This window comes from Tenrec ecaudatus, chromosome 3 (assembly GCF_050624435.1).
Source record: "Tenrec ecaudatus isolate mTenEca1 chromosome 3, mTenEca1.hap1, whole genome shotgun sequence".
Taxonomy (NCBI): Eukaryota; Metazoa; Chordata; class Mammalia; order Afrosoricida; family Tenrecidae; genus Tenrec; species Tenrec ecaudatus.
Window position 1 is genome coordinate 69,890,916 of NC_134532.1, and position 23,003 is coordinate 69,913,918.

A 23,003-nucleotide genomic window follows, 5' to 3' on the forward strand; every position below is an offset into this window, starting at 1 on the left:
GTGTTGGCTCCGGTGGTTCCAGTGGTGGTTGGCAGCCATGCGTGGAGCTAGCTTAGTTGTTGCTGTCTGTTATTTTGAGCTAACCTTCATTTTGGAAGAGGCTCAGGCCGTCTGCTCTCTGCCACGAACCAAAAGGTGGCAGGCTGAGTGTCCCCAGTGGCACCAGGGGAGACAGGCCTGGTGATCTGCTGCGGCAAACATGCCAGCAAATGAACCCTGCCCTCCTCTGTAACGCACATGGAGGCCGTGAGTTCAAATCAACTCAACGGCATTGGATTAGTGTTTTCAGTTTAAGGAAGAGAAAGCACCTGCCAGTCCATAGGAAAGCCTTGCCTTTGACAACTCACGGTTTTTGTTTATACCGTTACTCTATGTTACTTGACTACTTGGCAGGCCAGAATTTTGGATTTTGTGTTGTGTGTTGCTTTGTGCTCCTGTAGATGTTTTCCGTTTTCCCGAACAGAGTAGAAACAGCTCTGTGAGTTGACCTGTTTAGCTACTGGTGGTGGTAGGTATGTGCGCGTGCATGCATGTATGCGTGTGTACCTCTTCTTTTTAAACAACCAAAGAAGTGGCTATCTCCAGGAGTTTTGCCTATCATTGTCGCCTGTAAGTTTAGAGCGCGACCACATTCTCCGCTCAAAAGACCAAAAGGACCCTGCAGGGCGAATTCATAGGCTCACAAAGCAGCCATGCACCGTTGCAATCAGACTGTGGCAGCATGCCAGCTGAGAGTCCCTGTGAGCTCCCATGTGCATATGAAATGCACGAGTCTTTGTTCATACGACAGCCAGGTCACAAAGGTGCACATGGCAAGGTCAGAAAGTAGCAGAAAATACCGTTCTCAAGGTGACATCCGTTCTCCACTAGGGAGCGTGTTCCGTCATACCACGGGCAGTTTGAAGACTGATGAGGTATGCAAAGCCCTTGGAATGCAGAGTGATCGTGAACCTGAACTTCAGTGTTTGGGGGAGGGGAAATGGAGGGGTGAGGTGAACAGACCACTAAACAGAAGACTCTTCCCGGGCTGGATTTCACTCGATCACTTTAGTTCACCAGTTAGTTACCCACACACCTCACTCACCCTCTCCCTCCCTCACTGCCACCAAGCATATCCCTATTCATCTAGGACTGAATAGACCTGCTCTGAGCTCCTGAGACTGTAACTTTTAATGGGACTAGGAAGCTGCATTTTTCTCCCCAAGGGTAGCTGCTGGTTTCACCCAATGGACATTGCAGTTAGCAGCCCAACACATAACCCCTACACCACCAGGGTGCCCAGCTTTACCTCAAGTCCCCTATACATTGGATTTCTTTTTCTTTGTAGTTCATGGAACATACAATGAAATGATCATGGGATTTTCCCATGAACTTCTCAAAGCCCCCGTGTACATGCATGCAGTTTATAAAAATGCTAGGTAACTAGCAGAGTTTGCATTTCCACTGACGGACTGATAGCAAGCCCAAAACAAAACCCCTTGCTGTCCAGTCGGTCCTAACCCATAGCAACGCAGAGGACAGAGAGAGTAGTGTGGAATTACTCCCCGGGGTCCCCAAGGCTGCAATCCTTATGGAAGTTCCTCCCACAGAGCAGCTACTTGTTTGAACTGTTCACCCTTTTTTGCTGTCACCATCCGGCGCTTCCTCGCTGTGCTACCAGGATGCTTTATGGAGCATCCACTTGGTTATCTATAGTTTGATTTGTATCCAGAATCCTTCATGACTCCCCCCACACCCAGTCCTTAATATCTTTGATTTCCTTTTGCATTTGAAAAACTAGATGGAAAGAAGACGCATTTCCATCCCCATTTGCTACCGTGAAGTTGTTTCAGGAGTGTTTGCCGTCACTTCAAACTATCCCTATGATTAGAAAGCTTTTACATTTCTGACCTGTGAGCTGAAAATTCCATCCCTTACTCTTCCCATCCTAAAATGATTCACTAGCAGCAGCTTGATTATTGTTGTTTTTCATTCATTTATTTTTTAATCGTTTTATTAGGGGCTCCTACAACTCTTATCACAATCCATACATACATCAATTGTGTAAAGCACATCTGTACATTCATTGCCCTCATCATTCTCAAAATATTTGTTCTCCACTTAAGCCTCTGGCATCAGCTCCTCATTTTCCCCCTCCCTCCCTGCTTCCCCCTCCCTCATGAACCTTTGATAATTTATAAATTATTATTTTGTCATATCTTGCCCTGTCCGACGTCTCCCTTCACCCGCTTTTCTGTTGTCTGTCCCCCAGGGAGGAGGTCACATGTAGATCCTTGTAATTGGTTCCCTCTTTCCCACTCTCCCTCTATCGTCCCTATATCGCCACTCACACCACTGGTCCTGAAGGTATCACCCGCCCTGGATTCCCTGTGTTTCCAGTTCCTATATGTATCAGTGTACATCCTCTGGTCTAGCCAGACTTGCAAGGTAGAATTTGAATCATGATAGTGGTGTGATGGGGGTGGGAGGAAGCATTTAGGAACTAGAGGAAAGTTGTATTTTTCATCGTTGCTGAATCGCACCCTGTCTGGCTCGTCTCCTCCCGGAGACCCCTATGCAAGGGGATCTCCAGTGGCTGACAAATGGGCTTTGGGTCTCCACTCTGCACTTCCCCCTTCATGCACTATGGTAAGATTTTTTTGTTCTGATGATGTCTTATACCTGATCCCTTCAATACCTCGTGATCCCACAGGCTGGTGTGCTTCTTCCATGTGGGCTTTGTTGCTTCTGAGCTAGATGACCCCTTGTTTACGTTCAAGCCTTTAAGACCCCATATGCTATACCTTTTGATAGCCAGGCACCATCAGGTTTCTTCGCCACATTTGCTTATGCACCCATTTGTCTTCAGTAGTCGTGTCATGGAGGTGTGCTCCCAGTGATATGATATTTTGTTCTTTGATGCCTGATAACTGATCCATTCAGCACCTCATGATCACACAGGTTGGTGTGTTTTTCCATGTGGACTTTGTTGCTTCAGAGCTAGATGGCCTCTTGTTTACCCTCAAGCTTTTAATACCCCAGATGCTATCTCTTTTGATAGCCAGGCACCATCAGCTTTCTTCACCACATTTGCTTATTTACCCGCTTTGTCTTCAGCAGTTGTGTTGGGGGTGATCATCATAGAATGCCAATTTAATGGAAGAAAGTATTCTTGCATTGAGGGAGTACTTCAGTGGATGTCCAATGTCCTTCTGCTACCTAATACAAAACCTATAAATATAGGCACATAGATCTAGTTCCCCATCTTCATATATAAATATATTTGCACATGTGCATGTCTTTATCTAGACCCCTATAAATGTCCTTTGCCTCTTAGCTCTTTCCTCTATTTCCCTTGACTTTCCTCCTGTCCCACTATCATGCTCAGTTCTCACCTGGGTTTCAGCAGTTTCTCTTGGTTACATTACCCTTGATCATGCCCTACCAGGCCGCCCACACCCACCTCACCACCATCTTGGATCACTTGTTGTTCCCTTGTCCCTGGCTTTGTTAACAGCACTTCCTTTCCTCCCACTTCCCCCTATCCCATGTCCCCCCAGAACTGTTGGTCCCATTGTTTTCTCCTCCAGATTGTTCATCCAGCCTATCTTATTTAGACAGACCTGAGGAGATAATAACATGCACAAAAAGAAGACGGAGCAAAACCAAGCAACAATATACAACAAAACAACAACAGCAAACCACTGACAAAGAACAAAACAAAACGCAACAAGAATGAGAAGCTTATAGTTAGTTCAAAGATCGTTTGTTGGCCATTAGGTTTTTCATTCATTTATGTGAAGAGAGGCCTGATAATGTCCAAACGTTCACACCCAAGCACAACTTCCCTGTGTTTTTGGAGGAGGATTACATTCACACCAGCCCTCCAGTACTCTAACTGCATTCCCTTCTTCCACATGCACATCTGTGTCCAGGCAGCACATAGAGTGGGACTTGGATCCGGGGCCAGGAAATGCACTGGAACTTTCAGTTATAAAAGAGGGAAAGCAAACTCATAGCCCTGGCCCCTTAGTACCGTGTACTACCTGAGGCCAGCAGCCTAGAACGTACTGTGAGGTGTGTGTGTGTGTGTGTGTGTGTGTGTGTGTGTGTGTGTGTGTACACACTGGAGAGGGAGGCTGCCCTGTTTCCAGAGATTAAAGGTCCTTCACCAAGAGGGGTGGCTCGTGGTCAGGGACACCTAGAATTGTGCACAGGCTAAGGGAAGTTCTAGCATGCGGCAAACTCTGCCTCATTTTAAGCCTGGCTCTGCCCATCCTTACCAACCATGTGACAATGGGCAGCTTCCTGAGACATTCTGCCCTTGCCATTGCTTTCCTCCATAAAATGAAGATAATCGTGGGGCCAACCTCTGCCTGCGGCTGTGAGGTCTGAAATCGATTAGCTATGTAAAGCGGGTAACCTTGGCCCGCTGCCTAGGGCAAAGCAAGTGCTGACTCGGTTGCAGCTTCAGAATGTTCTTGGGGAACATGGAATGAAAAGTGAATGGAATTCCTCCATGCACTTTTTGAAGCCCTCTCGTAGAATTCCCCTCTTACAACTCCAAAGCCAACCCATTGCCTTCGAGTTGACTAGCGCCCCTAGAGGAGCCCTGGTGCCATAATGGGTTACACATTGGGCTGCTGGCCCAAAGAACAGCAGTTCAAAACGCCCAGCCACTCTGCAGGTGAAAGATGAGGCCTTGTGCTCTTATACAGTTATAACCTCGGAACCCCCCAGGGGCAGTTCCACCCCTCGACAGATGATAATCCATGTGCTAGCCACATCTAAATATGCTATTTCCCTCCCGTTAAAGAACTCATACAGGCTAGTTGCAGTTGATTGCAACATAAAGTGACCGCATATGTGTCAATAGCACTGTGTGTGCGCCCTAGGATTGTCAGTGACTGTGGTCTGCCAGAGAGGAGCCCTGGGAGTGCAGTGGGTTACAAGTTGACGACCACAAAGTCAGCAGTTCACACCCACTAGCCCTCCTCAGGAGAAAGGTGTACCTCTCTACTCCTGTAAATAGTTAGTTCCACAGGGCAGGTCTACCCTCTTCTACAGGTTCCAGGCAGTCTGGGTCAGTGAGCGCCAGAAATAGATTGCTAGGCATTTCTTTGAAGGTGCCTGGAGGTGTATTTGAAGTGTCCACCTTATGGTTCATGATCGAGTGCTCCATCGGCTACAAGGAACACTACAGTTTGACATGTAGCATTATGTTTTATGTTTTAACAGGATCCCCAGTTGAGGAGAGTCGGGGAGCTCGCCTGGGAATCTTGTAGCAATGTGGATTCAGATTCCATGTACCTGGGGTGGGGATGCAATTATCAGCAGGGGTTCCAACCTGTATGAAGCCCTGTATAAAACAGAGCAACTCTGATTTACCAAATAAGTAGTAGTTCTGAGTCAAGGAGAACAATGTTTAGGATCAGCGCTGCCTTAAAGATGTCAAGTCGTCCACCAACTAACATCACTTTACTGATGTGCCGAAATCCAAGGTCAGGGGAAAGGCAAAACAGAGCCGGTTCTATTTTGTATGAATACAGAATTTAATAGGTTAAGAGCAGAGAGAGAGGGGAAGACTGAACATTTAAAACTGGATGTGGTCACACAAGAATATTGCAGTGCCTGGGAGCTGATAAGGGCTTTAAAGAAATTTAGAAATCTTTAAAGGAACGGATGATATGATCAAGGCTTGTCCGTAAAGAAAGAGGCCAAGAATAATTGAGAATACCAGTGGATTCCAGTCTGAGTGCAAAAAACCGCAGACTCCCTCGGGGCTTATTACTTGAATAATAGTTGACCTCGGCTGTGACTTGAATTAAAGAAGTAACATATGAAATATTGTTCAAATCTTCCTTAGGTGTGATGCATAGCACATTGGACGATTTTAGGAGTAACTCAGCATTTAAACTTTTAGTATTTTAAAATGTCCAGACTTTCCTATTTCAGAGTGCTTTTTAAGAAAGGTCAAAATCTTAAGGCAGGGTGGTCTGTTATTTTAGTTTACAGATTGCTTCACTTATTAAAGCATAAAAACAAAACGTTTCCTGAAATTAAAAATCCAGGCATTATAGGGCTAATTGTCCATGAATGAGAATGTTTTTCCTTGTGCTATTTTTGACATGCCCATATCAACAATTCCTTAGCAATTTAAAGATTCACCGTCGCCTTAGACAGTTTTAGAGTGTTTCCTATTCGCTTTCTTTCCTGGGAAAGGCTGAAAAAACTCTCAGAGGGTTTCATTCTGGGGTAGTGCACAACAAACAAACAAACCTCTGCCACTGAGTCAGTCTCATAGAGGTTACTTAAGACAGTGTGTAACTGCCCTGTGAGTTTCCAAGACTAGCTCTTTATGGGAGTGGAAGTCCCCGTCTTTCTCCTGAGGAGTGGCAGGTGACTTTGAACTGTAAACCCAGCAGGTCGCAGCCCAATGCATGACCACTCTGCCACCAGGACTCCTTGTGAAAACTGGCCTAAAAAGCAATTGTAATTAAAATGGTCATAATTAATGCTCAGATTTTGACTAGGAAGAAATACATCAGCTGTAGAGACCCACGAAGAGGCCAGAGAAAAGGAAGCTGAGAGACGAGACAAAAGCTCACGTGTCCCCCTTTACCTCTCCATCCGAGCTCCCCAGTAAACTCGGGGGGTTCCCTCGCCAGGCTGCCTGTACATTTCTGTACTCCTTGATGCTGTCTCTTTATGGTTGATGAACACGGATCATTGTAAGTGGAATAAATTGAGATTGTAACAGATGAAAGAGTTGTCTCTGGTGAACTAAGTTAGAACTCCGAGACTCTCTTTGATCTGCCAGCAGAAGGTTGAAAGTATGGGCTCTGGAGACAGGCTTCAGCTTCACATAGGCTGGCACTTACCACCCATGTGACTTTAACTTTACTGTTATCCTCTCTGAGCCTGGGTTGTTTTTTGTTTTGTTTTTTTATGAGAATGGTAACAATTTTATCTGTTGCATAGTACCTGGCCTACCTTCCATAGAGGTAAGCTATTGTTTTAATTATACATTAGTTCCTTAACAGACTTTAAACAAACTCTGATACTGATTTTCCTCATGAAGATGAACTGCCCAACCCAGGCACAACTTCTTGTCCACTGAGTTTTTATCTGTTAGAAGTATGTTCAACTCTAACTACATCGCCTTAACCAGAGGTGGGTAAGTGTGTCTCATGCGATCGGAATTCAGAAGTAGACAGAATGGGGCCAGTGCCCCTGCTTGAGGAAGACACCCAGCACCCAGCACCCTGACCGCACAGCTTCCATCTTCAAGTGAGAAAGGAGGCTGCCCACAGAGGAAGCGCCGAGGGCGAAATGTAAAAGCCTTTTGCTTAGTGTAGTGTAGTTGGGTGGGTCAGAGAATTGGTCCTGGGAACTTCCACCTATATGTCCTTGGCCCAACCTGTGTCTTGGCCGGCCAGCCCCTCACTGCAGCAGAAGCAGGAAGGCACATCTTTTAACAGGACATGGTCACACCCTGTTGGCTACCGAGGCAGCCGTCAGCAGTGTCTGTCGCCCTGCCACACGAGTGCCACCACTCCCAGGCCTGGTGGTTGGCTAACAAACAAGTCCATCATGTGGGGCTGTTGGAGGAAATTTGCTACCATCATCCCGCTGTCATTCAAAGCATGAGGGTCACAGGGGATACTGGCAAGATAATAACCCAGGTTCGTACACCTGTGTCCTCCATCCGTATCAGTTGTCTTCCGTGTTGCAGTTCGAACGACTCGGGCATTTAGCACAGCAGTCGTGATCTTGGCACTGTGACTGCCTTGCCCCTTTGGTTCGTAGGCATTTATAGAAGACCCACCGATCCTAGAACTGTAAGTAGGAGGGAAATGTGAGACAACATTCAGTCAGTTGATGGTGACTCTTGGCGACCCTATATACAACAGAACAACACAGCACCCGGTCCCACACCCCCCTCAAAATTGTAGTGGTTGAGTCCATTGTGGGGCCCCCATGTCTGTCGATCCCGCTGAAGACCATCCTCTTCTTTGCTGCCCCTCCACTCACCACCACCGCGCAAATGCAGCCCTTTGTCTTGGGTCTGCCTCGTCCAGTGTCCAGCTCTCCCATACGAATAAGGCCATTGAAAATCTCACTTGGGTCAGGTGCACTTTAATCCTCAAAGTAACCAACCTCCTTGCTTTTCAACACTTTAAAGAGGCCTCGTACAGCAGATCTACCTGATGCAATGCATCTGTGGATCTCTTGCCTGCTGCTTCTGTGAGCATTGATTGTGGATCCAAGCAAGACGAAATCCTCACCAACTTCAATCGTCTGTTTATCATGTTGCCTATTGGTCCAGTTATGTAGCTTTTGGCCTGCTGTACATTGAGTTGTAATCCATACTGAAGGTTGCAATCTGTTGGCACGCCCCCCAAACTCCAAACTCACTGCTGTGGAAGGTGTATGTCAGGGTTGTGACCACTCAAGTTTCGTTGACATGCCTTTGACAAGGAAAAGAGGGAGTGGTGTACAAGAGCTGCAAGCGCTCAGGGGACGAGATTTGTAGTTGTTAGTTGTCCCTCGAGTTGGTTCCTACTCAAGGTGAGCCCTGTGTGCCAAGCGGAACTGCTCCATAGGGTTTCCATAGCTGTGGTCTTTATTCTGAGGCACCTGCGGGTAGGTTTGAACCAGGAACTCTTTGGCTGGTAGTCAAATGCTTTACTGCTCGCTCCAACTGGGGATATCGAGAGACTAGCCATCTCATCCCTCAATCTCATGCACCATACGAGAAAGATGACGCTCTCCACTCCTGTAAAGAGTTGCAGTTTAGGAAACCCGTAGGGGCAGTTCTACCCTGTCCTTTCGGGTCACTCAGCGAGGAACCTACTCGATGGCAGTGAGTTGGAGTTTTTGTTGTGTTTTGCATTTTTGAGTCGCACACCACCGCTGGCTCCTCGCCTTTACAGGGGGCCCTCAGACGGCCCGAGCTTGCTTTAAGAGGAGCCACTGCAAACCTTGCGAAACTGATGACCAGAGCCAGGAGGGACCAGGCTCTCCTTAGAGAATCACAGGCCCGGCCTGGAAAGAACGGGAAGTGACCTAATAGGCTCTACTCTCTCCAGGAGTTCAGAATCCCGGAGGAGTTAGGTCTGAATCTCGCCAGGCTTGATGGTGAAAGAAATAATCAAAATGCCATATGTCACGAGGCAAACCCCGAGCAGCCCAAGAGCGGCGCAACAGATTTAATAGATTTGGACAACTGTTTACACATTGAGGTCATGCTTTGGCGACATGCTTGCTTACTGCTATAACCAAACAAGCCTTCTCCCCCAGCATGTCGCTTGCCAAAGTCGGCTTGGAAAGATGGCTCGTGAGAGGTCTGTCTTGGCAGGAAGATACAGCTTCTCGTACTGCAAAATGCACTGGACCTACGTCGAATCATCCACCCATCCAAAGCTCAGTGGTGTTGAAATGGAAAAGCAGCAAGCTAAGGCCCTTTCCTCTGTCCCCTTGCTCTCTGAGTCCTGTGTTCGAAAGGCCCCCAGGTGGCAGGAACGAGTCCACTATTTCCCATTTGCTCTTTCTCTTGCCGCCCCTTTGTTCTAATTTTCGACATACTGTAGTTTCTGGCTTAACCTGTGGTAGGAATATTCTAGAGTGGCATCGTCCAAAAGGGGTGGGATCGAAATGCCGATGCCGGTGAACTTTGGCTAAATCTGAACGTAGCCACAACCATTAAACTCAGAGGCAAACAACAGAAGAAAAATCGCTTCCCTGTGTGTTGTACGCTTGGACATTCATTTGAGAGGAGCTTGGATGAGATCCCAAGCCTGGTCTCTGCGCTGCAAGAATCACTCCACAGGTGACCTGGCGCTATGACTGCAGGTCTCTGGTCCCGTTTCCATGTGTGTACGCTCCTACCACCCATTGCCATGGTGCCGTTTCTGATGCATCACAGCCCTATAGAGTCATCAAGAGCACATCTTCCTGGGAGCAGACAGCCTCATCTGTCTCCCTTGGAGTGGTGGGTGGGTGTGAACCATCCACCTTGCAATCAGCGGTCCAGCACTTGTCCCACCAGGAGCTCCTTCTATATGTAAAAAGAAGAGAACATTAAATAAGACGGTCTTTGAAATTCCTTCCTGAACTCAGTTTTGGGACTTGCTGTGAAAGCCTTGATTCTGGCCCTCAGCCCTGTGTGAGCTAGCTGTGAGGTACGAGAGGTTCTGGAGTTTCTGCCATGGTTTCATCCTTAGGTAGGAGTGCGCTTTGAAGATACTTGTAGGCCTCAAACAGTTTGTGGGGGAAATGGGAGGAAGAGAGAATGGAGGGATTTTTCTTCTTCTTTCTGTGATCCTTTTGAAGCCCCTCATGTCCGAGGCCTCTCTGCCTGCTCTAGTGTTCTGTCGAGTCCAGTAGAGATCCTTCCCAACTTGCTTTGCTTCTTTCATGAAAAGTCTTGGGAAAGCACTAATGGATGCCATCGTCCCAGGACTTGTGTGGGAAATGAGACTGGCCTCTGCGGGTCACTTGCTCCTCAGCGGCGTCGTTGGCCAGATTGAGGGTTAGCCAGTAGGGCGTCATCATGCTGGATGAGGAGCGAGGAGCCTCCGTGTGCAAGGAGGCAAAGACCCAAGGAGGCGAAGCCTCCGTGTGCAAGGGGTTCTCATACGCTGTTCCCACCTTGCCAGTTGTATGGAAAAGCATGCAGAAACCAGCTCATCTTACTTTTGCTCCTACAAGACCATAAACCACGGAGCCCTGGTGGTGTAGTGGTTATGCACTGGACTACAAGGTCAGTAGTTTGAGACCGGCTTTCTACTCCCATAAAGAATCACGGTGTCAGAAACCCACAGGGGCAGTTCTACCCTATCCTAGAGGGTCGCCAGGAGTAAGAATTGACTTTGATGACATTGAGTGTTTTGAGTTGGAGACCATGAACCAGTTGCCAGGGAGTAAATTCAAACTCCTGGTGAACCCCTGGGTGCAGAGGTGAACTGCACTCATGGGGTTTTCAAAGTGGTGACCTCACAGAACCTAGTGCCAGGCCTTTCTTTTAAGGCACCTCTAGATAGACTTGTGCTAGTGAGGTAGATAGTTCATTGTGCCAGCCTGGCCGATAAACGCATGTTGGATTAATTGAAAGGCGGAGAGATAAATGGCTCAGCAAGCCTTGCCTTTTTAGTCTCTTGGTCTTTGATCATTGGACCGGTGTGCAGCTGCCTTGAGTGTTCTGTGCCTCCATTTGCAAACTACACTACCTGTGGAACACCTAGCCTGTGGACTGTGTCACTGTAATTTGAGGTCCCTTCAAGACCTGCTTCACCACACAACTGGAATTTACATCTCTTGAGCTGGGGACTGACTGTTGGGGACCTGCGTTGCTGTTTGTTGCCTGTGCCAGTATAGCCTGAATCTCTCTACAGAGGACTACCTGGAGGCCCTCAAGACTTGAAGGGCTGCCAGTGTCTCACAACTCTCTCACGGGAGTGAGTTGCACTGAGCCATTTGTACTGCTTTATAACTTAAAAGTTCATTTCTTGTATTATATATCTATGTATATAATTTAACTGTTCATTTCTTGTGTTTTATATATAGATATAGATATAATTATTAGCAATCTGGTTTTGTCTCTCTAGAGGACCCTGCCTAACACAATTAGCAACCTTTCAATTAGTGGTCTAGTGTTTAACCATCTGCTCCAGACAGGAATTTGCATCATCTATAGAACCATTTGCTCCACAATCAGTGCTCATGGAAGCAGCAGTCAGGAGTTGTATTGCATTAGGGAAATCTGCACAAGACCTCTATAGAGTAGTGACAAGCAAGGATGTTCCTTTGAGGACTAGGGTGCGTCTACCCCAAACCATGATATTCTCCATTGTATCATGCATGTGAAAGTTGGAATAGAAGAAGGAAGACTTTGGAGGAATAGATGCATTTGACGTGGGGTGCTGGAGAAGAATATTGAAAGTCCCGTGGACTGCTAAAATGACAAGCCGATCTGTATTCAAAGAAGGAAAGCCAGACTGCTCCTTAGAGGCAAGGATGGCAAGACTTCATCTTACATACTTGGGACACACTGTCACGAGAGACCAGTCGCTGGAGGACACCATGCTTCGTAAAGTGGAAATTGCAGCAAAAGAGAGGGAAGTCTTAGATGAGGTGGATTGACACAGTGGCTGCCACAGTGGGATCAGGCATAGGGATAATTGTGGAGACGGCACAGGAGCATGCAGTGGGCCACTGTGGGTCAGAGCTGACTGTGGCACCTAACAACAACAACCAGACGGGACGCCTTTTAATGGACCATCGACCTTAACTAAAGCCATTCCAGACCCCAGTCTTGTCCACCTCAAATAGAAATTATGTTTATTTCCTGCCTCCCAGGGAACCTTTTGTTCAGTTGTTCATTTATGCGGCAAATGCATACTAAGTACCTATGGTAGAAGAGACGCGGTGCTGATGCGGAACATAAACAAATACACGCTGCAGGGCCGCTTCCTCCCATTTTAATTGGGAAAGGGGGCGAAGGAGCCTGTGTGTTCATTGCTGCTCTGTGCTCGAGCAAGCTGGGTACTTCCTAGACAGAGATAGCTCCGAGGTCAACAAATAATACACGGTAGGTAAAGTGCTGTCCTTCATAATGGTAGTGGGACAGAGAAGGGTCGGTCCATCCTCCTGGAGGAATTGGGGAACTCAAGGTGGGTCTTGGAAATAGTTTGCCATGCAAAAGCAAGTACTGGGTAGGTCGTAGCTTCGGGCGGCTTCCTGGATGATTCCAAAGCTTTGGCAGCATCAGAAGGAGTCGCTTTGCCAGAAACTGAGTAGCTCACTCTGCCCAGCCCTTTGGGGGTGAGAGGCGAAGGAGCTCTGAGGTTGGAACTGGATTGTGCAGGTGTTCCGAAGCCATGGGAAGGAATTCTGGCCTGGGGAGCCAGTGGAAGCCACCAAGAGCTTTGTACCTGGCAAAGATCTCTCTGCTTGGTTCTTGTGAGGAGGCCTATCAGGGTGGAGAGAAGCTGCCGACAGAGAGCCTATTGGGATTTTTCTTCTTGGCGTCAATGCTGGTGAGGATGCCGCATTGCAGGATCAGAAGTGGAAATTCCAGTGAGGTACAACCAACAGCTTCCCGTGTGGTGGCTGGGTGGCTGCAAGACAGCAAGGGGAGAACGTGGAGAGAAAAAGGTGAGGTTCCTAACTTGGCCTCTGGGTGACACCACCATCAGCAGAAAATGGGGACGAAAGAGTCCATTTGTGGCACCAGAAAATAAGGCATCGATCTGCCCAGCTCCATATCAGCCCCACGCTTGCAGCAGCCCTTGCGTACATGCAGGCTGAGAGGAGCTGGTCCCTGGACGAGGGGTGGGGTGGCCTCCTGCTCTGGGATACGCTGCCGGGAACCATTACCCTCATCGGGACCACTGGCTGCAGCGTAATCTGAATCAGTGTTTAGTTGTCTGAAGCCAATGCAGGGACTCGGGGCTCCCCTAGACTGCATGACTAACCCTTGAGAGAATCAGAACAGGACTTCTTTACATTTAATTGCATCTACTTGTTTGCTGTGTGACCCAATTAATTCATTCTTGTTGAGAGCCTGTTGGAAGACCCTGTCCCCTCTTGACCACATGTAATTGTTGCTGCCATCCTTCTTTGAAGCACGGTTTTGATTAGGCGCTTCAAACGGACCACTGGAACACCCTCTTGTATTTCTGCGTGGCTGAAGTGTCCACTGTTTGGGCTCAGGGACAGCTATCCAAGAGTGATTCTTGTCCTCAGAAGTTCAGCCGGCACCGTCCCTGCCTCCACAACCCCACCTCTACCTCTTTAGAGGGTTTTGGTCACACGTCCCTACTTCAATAACTTTACTTTAATCAGTCCTTTTACCCGGAGACCTAAAGAGCAATGCTTTAACAAACACGGCTAAATCAATAAAGGTGCTTTATCAGGACTGGAATGGCTGGCAGATGTCTCAGAGCAAATATTGTCACAATTGCGCCAGTTTTCTTCCACGTCGCTGCTACAGGTACATGAGCTGTGTTTCTCACATGGTTAGCAAGTCTCCATTCAGATCAAAGGATCCAGTTGGTTCTCTCAGATGAGGAGACTTCAAAATTTTCATGGAAAACTTAAATGGCAAGACAATGGGATTTTCCCCCCATGGAGAAGGCCACTCATACAGGTGGAAGCCTGATGATGTATTTGAACCTCATTGGGTGGGCTGAGCACTTCCATCCGCTTGGATTTTTTTTCCCCAGGACTTTGCTGATCATTGTGATCAGTTCCTCCTTTCTCTCCCCACCTTCCCGTTACCCTCATGGTATCTCTACTCCCATTACTGTTCCTGAGGGGTGTATCTGTCCTGGAGTCCATGTGTCGAGAGCTCTTATCTGTACCAGTGTACATGCTCCAGTGTAGCCGGATTTGTAAGGTAGAATTGGGGTCATGATAGTGGAGGGGAGGAAGCATTAAAGACCTAGAGGAATGTTGTATGTTTCGTTGGTGCTATACTGCACCCTGGCTAGGTCATGCCTTCCTTGTGACCCTTCTGCGAGGGGATGTCCAATTGTGTACAATTTTTCAGGATTCCGCGGGACTTCATGTCTTTGCTCCCCTTTCTGCTCTGTTGCTCTCCCCTTGTGTTTCAGCCAGGTGTGGTGGGGTCAGAGCGGGCATGATCCCTGCATTGTGTCTCCAGTGTTGTCCCCTGTAGTGCTATGGGCCAGTGAGGGGACGCCATGTCTTATGGTGGGGCCCTAGGTTCCTTTCTGTGCATTGGCTGCTCTGAGCAGGAATATCGTCCTCGGGGATTGGTGAGGCAGGACGCTTTCCACTCTCTGTAAGAGAGATCTTGAAATCCTCTTTTTGATGATGAATCCAACAACATTGCTCTTAGATGTGATATTTCCATCATAGCAGACCATATGATTTCCTGACTCAGAATGGTCAGTTCCAGTCCATTTCAGCTCACGAATGCCTAGGATGTTGATCTTTTTGTGTTCTACTTCATTTTTGAAGACTTCCAAATTTCCTAGGTTTATATTTCATACATTTCATGGGACAGTTACTAAATGATATTTGTAGTTGTTTCTTCTCATTTTGGATCGTGCCCCATCAGCAAATGAAAGCCCCAGAAACTTTACTCTACCCATACCATGAAGGCAGCTCTTCCCACCCCCCCTTGTATTTTAAGAGCCTTCCAACCTGAGGGGCTCATATCTGACCATAATCCACCGTTCTTTATACGGTTTTCAATGGTTAACCCATCAGATGTAGGCAATCTCTGTCTTCTTTGTAGTCTGGAATATCCACCTGGTCTGGAATCTCACTATTTTCTCAAACACGGCGAGACCTTTGGGGAAATTCTCCTTGTGCGTTGTTGCATTTGAGACATTCAGCAGGTGGGCTTCACGAGTCTGCTTCGCAGAAGTTCAGGGTCAGTGACCCTGCTAGTATTGGAACTGCCAGCCTCACAGCAACACACAAGCCACCCCAGATGGCAGACTCACAGACAAGTCTGTGTCTTCTGGCAGTTTCCGGCTTGTGGATGCATCATCGATCCTATTGATGACTCCATCTTCCCCAGGTCCTCCGACCGCTGTCTGTGCGTCTTCTTCCCATTCATAAGGGTGCCCCTCATTGACTTCAGATCCGGCCTTCTCCAGTGTGTCCTCGCGTGGCCTTAACAACCAACGTCTTCCAGTGTCCAAGCAAACTTTTCTCAACAACTTCCTGTTTTCAATGTTCCTTTTCTTTTTTTTTTATTTTTATAAATCATTTTATTGGGCTCATACAACTCTTATCACAATCCATACATATATCAATTGAATAAAGCACCCTTATACATTCGTTGACCTCATCATTCTCAAAATTTGCATTCTACTTGGGTTCCTGGAATCAGCTCACTTTCTTTCCTTTTTTCCCTTTCCCCTCCTCCTCCCTCCCTCATGAACCCTTAATAATTTATAAATTATTTTATCTTACACTGCCCGCCGTCTCCCTTCACCCACTTTCCTGTTGCCCATCCCCCAGAGAGGAGGTTATATGTAGATCCCTGAGATCAGTTCCCCTTTTCTACAGCCCCTTCCCTCCCGGTATCGCCACTCTCACCATTGGTCCTGAGGGGTTCATCTGTCCTAGACTCCATGTGTTTCCAGATCCCAACTGTACCTCTGTACATCCTCTGGTCTAACCAGGTTTGCAAGGTAGAATTGGGATCATGATCATTGGGGGTGGGGGGAGGAAGCGTTTAAGACCTAGAGGAAGGTTTTGGGTTTCATTATTGCTACACTGAACCCTAAGTGACTCATCTCCTCCCCACTACCCCTCTGGAAGGGATGTCCAGTTTTCTACAGATGGGCATTGGATCCCCAATAACGCACTCCCCTCATTCACAATATGATTTTCCCCCTGCCATTGTTGCTTGAAATCTGGTCCCCTCGGCCCTTCATGATCACACATGTTGGTGTGCTGCTTCCATGTGGGCTTTGTTGCTTCTGGGCTAGTTGGCTGCTTGTTAACTTTCAATAAACGTTCCTTCTCAATAGTAGCAGGTCTTAGGATTTTAATCTTCTGTAGCTTTACGGGGAGGGACACCAAGGAATCCACACCGTGCTTTCCCCTCTTTTTTGCATTCTGTCTCCTGCGTGCACTGTGATAAATGGCGTATTTGTGTGATCTATCACACTTCGGTGAGAAAGAAAATTGGTGATAATCCTATGGATGATATTGAGAAAATAGAAACCTTTTCAGTTGACAAGAGTGTGTGTTGATTCCCACTTATGTAATTCATGAATGTGTATTATGTCCAGTTAACATGTGGCATGCACTGTTATCCCAAATATGGTGAGACCTTCGGGGGAATTCTAGGAGCTGCACTGTTGCATTCGGGATTTTCCTCTGGTGCAGGACACAGTGGGCTTCACTGAGCTGGCTTTAATGGAAGTGCCTCACTAAGCTCTTTGCATAACGGGAAAAATAGCGCATAGCTCTTCTTCACCAAGGGTCCCCACTGCCATTGAATTGATGGAGACTCACAGTGACCCTCTAAGGGGTTTCCACGACGATGAATCTGTACTGGAGCAGGAAGCCTCCCCTTTCTCCCACAGAGTGGCTGGTGAGTTCTAAACCGCCAACCTTTCTGTTACCACCCAAACACCTAACCGAGGTTCCTTTCACGAAGTGTAGTGAAAGTGTATTTCCTTTCCTTTTGATGACTCTAACTGTGTATTCCCATCAGAGCCTAATTTCCTGAAAGCATCAACTGGCAAGAGCCTATATCTGGGAAACCTTAACAGGCAAGTTTAGCCATTCACTCCATTGAGCGCCGTGCTGAAGACTTGAGGAAACTTTCATGAATGACCTCCTTAGAGACAGGAAATGCGCCTCACACCAGAGCTAACGGGGACTTATTTGTAAGACTGCTTAGTAGCCACATTCTTCAGAAAGAAGTCCTGAGGTTTTACTTAAGGAAATGTGTTGAGTTCGCCTTGCTTGTTCCTCATGATGTTGTGTTCTTTGGCACCAGAAACAGAAAAGATAGCACTGGAGGCAGGAAACGGATTGCCATCCTGGAAGTTCAATGACCAGCTTTTCCCCTGTGATGTGTGTGGGAAAGTGTTTGGCCGACAGCAGACATTGTCTCGGCATCTCTCGCTGCACACAGGTGAGTCGGGTCCTCCCGGGGTCACCTATTCATCTGCTATCAAGCAGTAAGAGAATTTTAACAGGGAAAGATGGAAACTTTCTCCCCTAACTTACTTAGGCCATTTTGCCTGACATGTGTAAATAAGTCCCTGGAAAGGCCTTTTTATCTGTAGTGAATGGATTCATTGAGTTCCAAGTAGAGCCAATGAGAAAAGATGTGTGTGAAGATATCTTCCAGTTAAAACATTCGTGAGTATACAGTCCCCTCTCACTAGAGATAGATGTTTGCTCTAGACCGAACCATGGAATGGTCTCTTGTTCCTCCCTGCCTAGAGCGCTAAGCAATTTGCTGTTCTCATCTTGATGGGTGCAGAGGGTAGGGCTCCAGCACACCCCACTGGCTTTATCTTATCCTTGTGGGTGCGAGCAGGGAGGGGAGAGAGCACTGAGCCAGAGACACAATTACCGCCTTTCTCTGTGAGAGCAAAGAAATAGGTTTGATTCTGAGTGTTGGGGAGGGAAAGGCAACCAGGTTTTAAAAGGAGAAAGTTCCATACTAAAACAGAACCCGCTGCCATCGAGTCGCTGCTGACTCGTGACGGCGACTCTACAGGACAGAGTGGAACTGCCCCAGTGGGTGTCTGAGATTGTAACTCGTTATGGGAATAGAAAGCCCCATCTTTCTCCCAAGGAGCGGCTGGGGATTTCAAACTGCTGACTTTGTGGTTTGCAGCCCAACACATAACCACGACTCCACCAGGCCTCTAGCTGGGAAAACTTGACTACCAGGCCCAAAGGTTGACAGTTCAAACCTATCCAGAAGCACCTTGGGAGGCAGGCCAGGCAGTCAGCTTCTGAGAGGTCACTGCCTTTGAAAGCCCAGTGAGCAGTTCTACTCTGTAGACATGGGATCACCACAGTTGGAGTCAGGCCGGCGGCAGCTACCGCTGACCACAAAGGAGGGGTTCCTGAATATGGACGGACCTCCTGTCACTGGCCTTGGCTCCAGGTGCCTCACCGATGCTGTGTCTGTTTTACAAGCTGATGGTTTGTGGGACATCATTTTTCTGACTGCAGGTGCTCACTGCACCCCCGTGTCACATTTTGGTTCTTCTCACGGTGTTGCGCACATTTCCATACTGCTCAGTGCTCTTAGCAGACAACCATATAGCATACGCAACATGTTTGCCACGTGGTAAACCAAAAAAGTGTGCATGACTTCCTGTATGGCAATGTTCGCTTTATTGACATGGTCGGAAGCTGCCGTTCTCCAAGGGACGCCCGGAGAACCTTAATAGGGGCACGTGACATGAAGGATGTGGGGGCAAAAAGAATAGATAAAAACAATATTAAACATAAAGCAAGATGGGAATAATCAAAATAAAATATTCCAAGTTGTAAATGGATCTCTCCATAATTAGATCAAAGTGCCATGGTGGTGGTGGTGGTGGTGGCGGCGGTGATGGTGGTGGTGGTGGCGGCGGTGATGGTGATGGTGGTGGCGGCGGCGATGGTGGTGGTGGTGGCGGCGGCGATGGTGGTGGTGGTGGCGGCGGCGATGGTGGTGGCGGCGGTGGTGGTGGTGGTGAAGGTGGTGGTGGTGGTGGTGGTGGCGGCGGCGATGGCGGTGGCGGCGGCGATGGTGGTGGTGGTGGCGGTGGTGGTGGTGGTGGTGGTGGTGGTGGCGGCGGCGGTGGCGATGGCGGTGGCGGCGGCGATGGTGGTGGTGGTGGTGAGAGGAGGGGGAGGTGCACAAGAATTAAAACTCAAAATTGCAAACATCTGGGAGAAAGGAAGGACCAGGAGACCACTTCGTGGCTAAATCTGGAGCAAACATCTACCTCTAGTCAGAGGGACTGGACGCCCTGGATGTTTTCATTAGACGCTATGACAGATGAAAATAAAGGAAGTTAGCATTCATCTTAGGGAATTAGTAAAGGGATAGCAAGAGAATGTAGGAAGAAGGAAGGCCATCCACAGACAATTCCCTTTAAGCATGATTGAGAGAGCAAAAGGAAGCAATGCAATATTCAACTTGGGAATGAGGAAGAAAACCTCATCATCAAGATGCCATGGAACCAAACCAAACCCTTTCCAACTCACAGCAACCTTCCAGGACGCAGTAGACCTGCCCCCGGGGCTCCCAGGCTGTCCTGTTGATGGAAGCAGTCTGCCATACCAGCAGCCCTCCCATTGAGAGACCAGCAGGTCCAAACCACGAACCTTTTGTTTAGCCACTGAGCTAACTGCCTTAAGAGAATAGGGATAACTATGGTTTTTTTTTAAGGGGAGGGGCAATATTATGTGTTATATACCACCTTGGAGTGTTAAAAACCAAACATGTTACCATGGAATCCGTGTGGATTCCAGGTGACCCCACTGGTGGCAGAGTGGAACTGGCTGATTTAATGGCTGATGTTTCAGTAGTAGATCGCCAGCCCTTTCTTCTGAGTCACCTTGGGGGGGCTGGGGGTACTTAGGACTTCCAGCATTTCTGTTAGCTGCTGAGCACTTGACCCAATTGCACGCCTCAGGGACTCTTCAGTCACTCCTACGGGTGCCCAAACGCTTGATAACATGCTGCTTTGTCTGTACTGAGGGTTTCTCTCCTTGGCCTGTCGTATTGGAGCCCCTAGCCCTTCAGACCTTGGGGCCGACCACCTGGATTCAGAATGATACCAAGTAGTTTCCTGGAGAGAATTTTTTTTAATGCATTCTTCATGTTATCCCTGTGAAGTAGATGAGACAGGCATTTCCGTAACCCACCCACACAATACAACCTTAATAAAAAAGGACAGACCAGAGGGTTGTTTTTATTTTATTTCTTCTTCTACACTGTGTCTGTGCATCGAAAGCAAAGCCCGTTCCTCTTAACTGTAATTTACTTGATTAATCAAATGAATTCAGAATGGTACTCTGGAAATGGTCCTGCAGCATTCATCAGTGTTATGAGAAGGGTTTCCATTAAGAAATTAATTGGAATTTTTTTTACTTTATTTATTTTAAATGAAATTTTCCAATTAAATTATTTCGTGAGTCATTTTTTTTCTCCCTTTAATTTCATTAGTTTTTACTTTCTTGGCTGACCTAGGCCAGGAGCTTAGGGAAGACGGTGAGCCCTGTGCACCATGCCACTTCAGGGAATGCCAGGCTGCGTTCCCACGTCCTGTGCCCGGGATGGCCACCCGACCTCACGCTGGCCCTTAGGCACATGGGAGCATGCTCTCGTACACCACCAAGAAGCAGACTCCCTGCCAGCAAGTCATTTCCCACTCTGAGCAGCCCAATAGGACAGAGCAGAATTTCCCTTGGAGGTTTCCGAGACTGTTGATCTTTATGGGAACAGAATGGCTTCTCTTTCTCTGGTAGAGCAGCTGATAGTTTCAAACTGCTGACCTTGCAGTCGATAGCCCTGTGTTTGCCCATGCAAACACACATATACACACCCCTCTATGGAGCTCAGCTTATCAGCAAGAGGGGCCTATAGGTGTCCAGGAAACAGCTGATGGTGTATTTACCTTTTTCTTTCTTTGGAAGCATCCATGTAGGAGTGACCTGCTAGACAAAGACTTTCATTGTTGTTTTGAGCTGCCGTTCAGTCACGGTGCCCCCAGTGGTGATCCGTAGAATTTCCAGTAGCTGATTTTCAAAAGTTGGTTTCCAGGCCTTTCTTCCTAGTCTGCATTAATCAGGAAGCTCCGCTGATCCTTGTTGCTTATCATAGCTGCCCACGCAAGCCTCCACGGGCCAAGAGAGGCTAGTGACTGCACGTGAGGTTTGCTGCCTGGACCCCTAGGGGCTCGCCCACCCAGCAGGTGAGAGAGCTCCACCCCCGAGCCAGTGCTGCCCCCTAACGGCGGTTGGACACTCCAACATTCCAAAGTGGTTGGGACAACCCTTTTGAAATGAGACTTGTACCATGCAGCGACACCAAGCTGTGATCTCCTGCCAGGTGTTGCGAACTCACCTGTGAGAGTGGTTTGGGCTTTGTCCTCTTCTTTTTCCCACCAGAGGAAAGAAAATACAAATGCCATTTGTGCCCCTATGCTGCTAAGTGTCGTGCAAATCTGAACCAGCACCTGACAGTCCATTCGGTGAAGCTGGTGAGTACAGACACGGAGGACCTTGTCAGCGCCGTCACCTCTGAAGGCAGTGACGGGAGGAAGCACCCTTACTATTACAGGTGAGTGGTGGCTGTAACAACTCCAGTCCACACGCCTCCAGCCCTGTGCTTGGAAATGCTTGCCTGTCTGCTCGGGACAGGCGTTACCCAACCCCTGTTCTCCACTGGAAGGCTGACCTGCCTTTAACTTGTTCCGGTCCTTCCATTGAGCCCTGAAGTTGTACCGACCCGTCTCCTGGCTGAGGTGGCTCTGGTAGAATTAATTGAAAGTGATGTGGTCTTGGAGGTGGCTCTGAGGTGAGGGGCGGGACTCAGAAGATGCGAGTCACTCCAAGCATTGTGACGAAGCACCTTTCTGCTTCCTAAAGAAGCGTAGGGGCTCAGAGTGGAGAGAAATGATGAAAAATAATCTTAGGACCCAAGGAAATCACCCAGTCCCCATTCCAGTTTTTCCGTCCGTTGTGTTCTCCGCTAGTCCTTAGAATATTACAGTTTTCTTCCATTTTCCAGCTGCCGCCTTGTATGTCAGAGCAGAAGCGTGCTCCCAAGGCTTTGCAGTGACTGGTCTTTCCTAAACAGATGGCCAGGTGTCTTCCAAGGCATCTCCATGGAACTCAAGTCCCAACCTCTCTGTTAGCGACCGAGTGCATTAACTATGTGTGCACCCAGGAACTCTGTGACCAAACCAAACCTGTTGCCAATGAGTCAACAACTCATTGCCACCCTGTAGGACAGAGAACGACTGCCCGTCGGTTCCCCATGGCTGTCATGTTTTAGAAGCAGATTACCGCATCTCTCTCCCCCAGAGTAGCTGGTGTGTTCAAACCACTGACCTCTTGGTTAGAGTATTGACCACTGCGCCCCCAGTGGTCATTATACACTCCACCATCAACCATAACTCGGTCTTTGGTTTGAGGGTCATAAGGCCAAAGTTTCAGCAGCTTGGTCCTAGAGCTCTTATGCGCTCCAAACCCCAAACCAAAGTCGGTGCCATGAGTTGATTCTGACTTCTCCTGACCCTATGGGACAAGGTAGAGCTGCCCCTGGGGGGTTTCTGATACTCTGAACTTTTTATGGGAGTTAAAAGCCTCATCTTTCTTCCATGGAGTGACTAGTGGTTTCAAACTGCTGACCTTGCCGTTCAAAACCCAGCGTGTAACCCACTACACCGCTAGGAAACTTGCTTTTGCACAAAATGCCTCTGCGGGAGGGTGGCTTCTATCCGGAGTTGTCGTAGGTACAGCTGGCTGTCATTCAGAGTGCTGTCTGGTGACCTTATGTGCGT

The 23,003-nt window shown here is 48.0% G+C and overlaps 1 protein-coding gene across 4 annotated transcripts in view; it reads left to right on the forward strand.

Annotated features, from left to right (window-relative positions):
• Positions 1-23,003, forward strand: part of ZNF827 (zinc finger protein 827) — a 229,589-nt gene that overhangs the window by 188,038 nt on the left and 18,548 nt on the right. For all 4 annotated transcript variants that reach the window (XR_012783445.1, XM_075543726.1, XM_075543727.1 and 1 more), the window contains exons 9-10: positions 17,477-17,614; positions 21,607-21,778. Coding sequence is in view for 3 of the 4 variants with exons in the window: in XM_075543726.1 (XP_075399841.1) it covers positions 17,477-17,614; positions 21,607-21,778 (310 nt within the window). In the remaining variant the exon portion in view is untranslated. The remainder of the gene's footprint in view (positions 1-17,476; positions 17,615-21,606; positions 21,779-23,003) is intronic.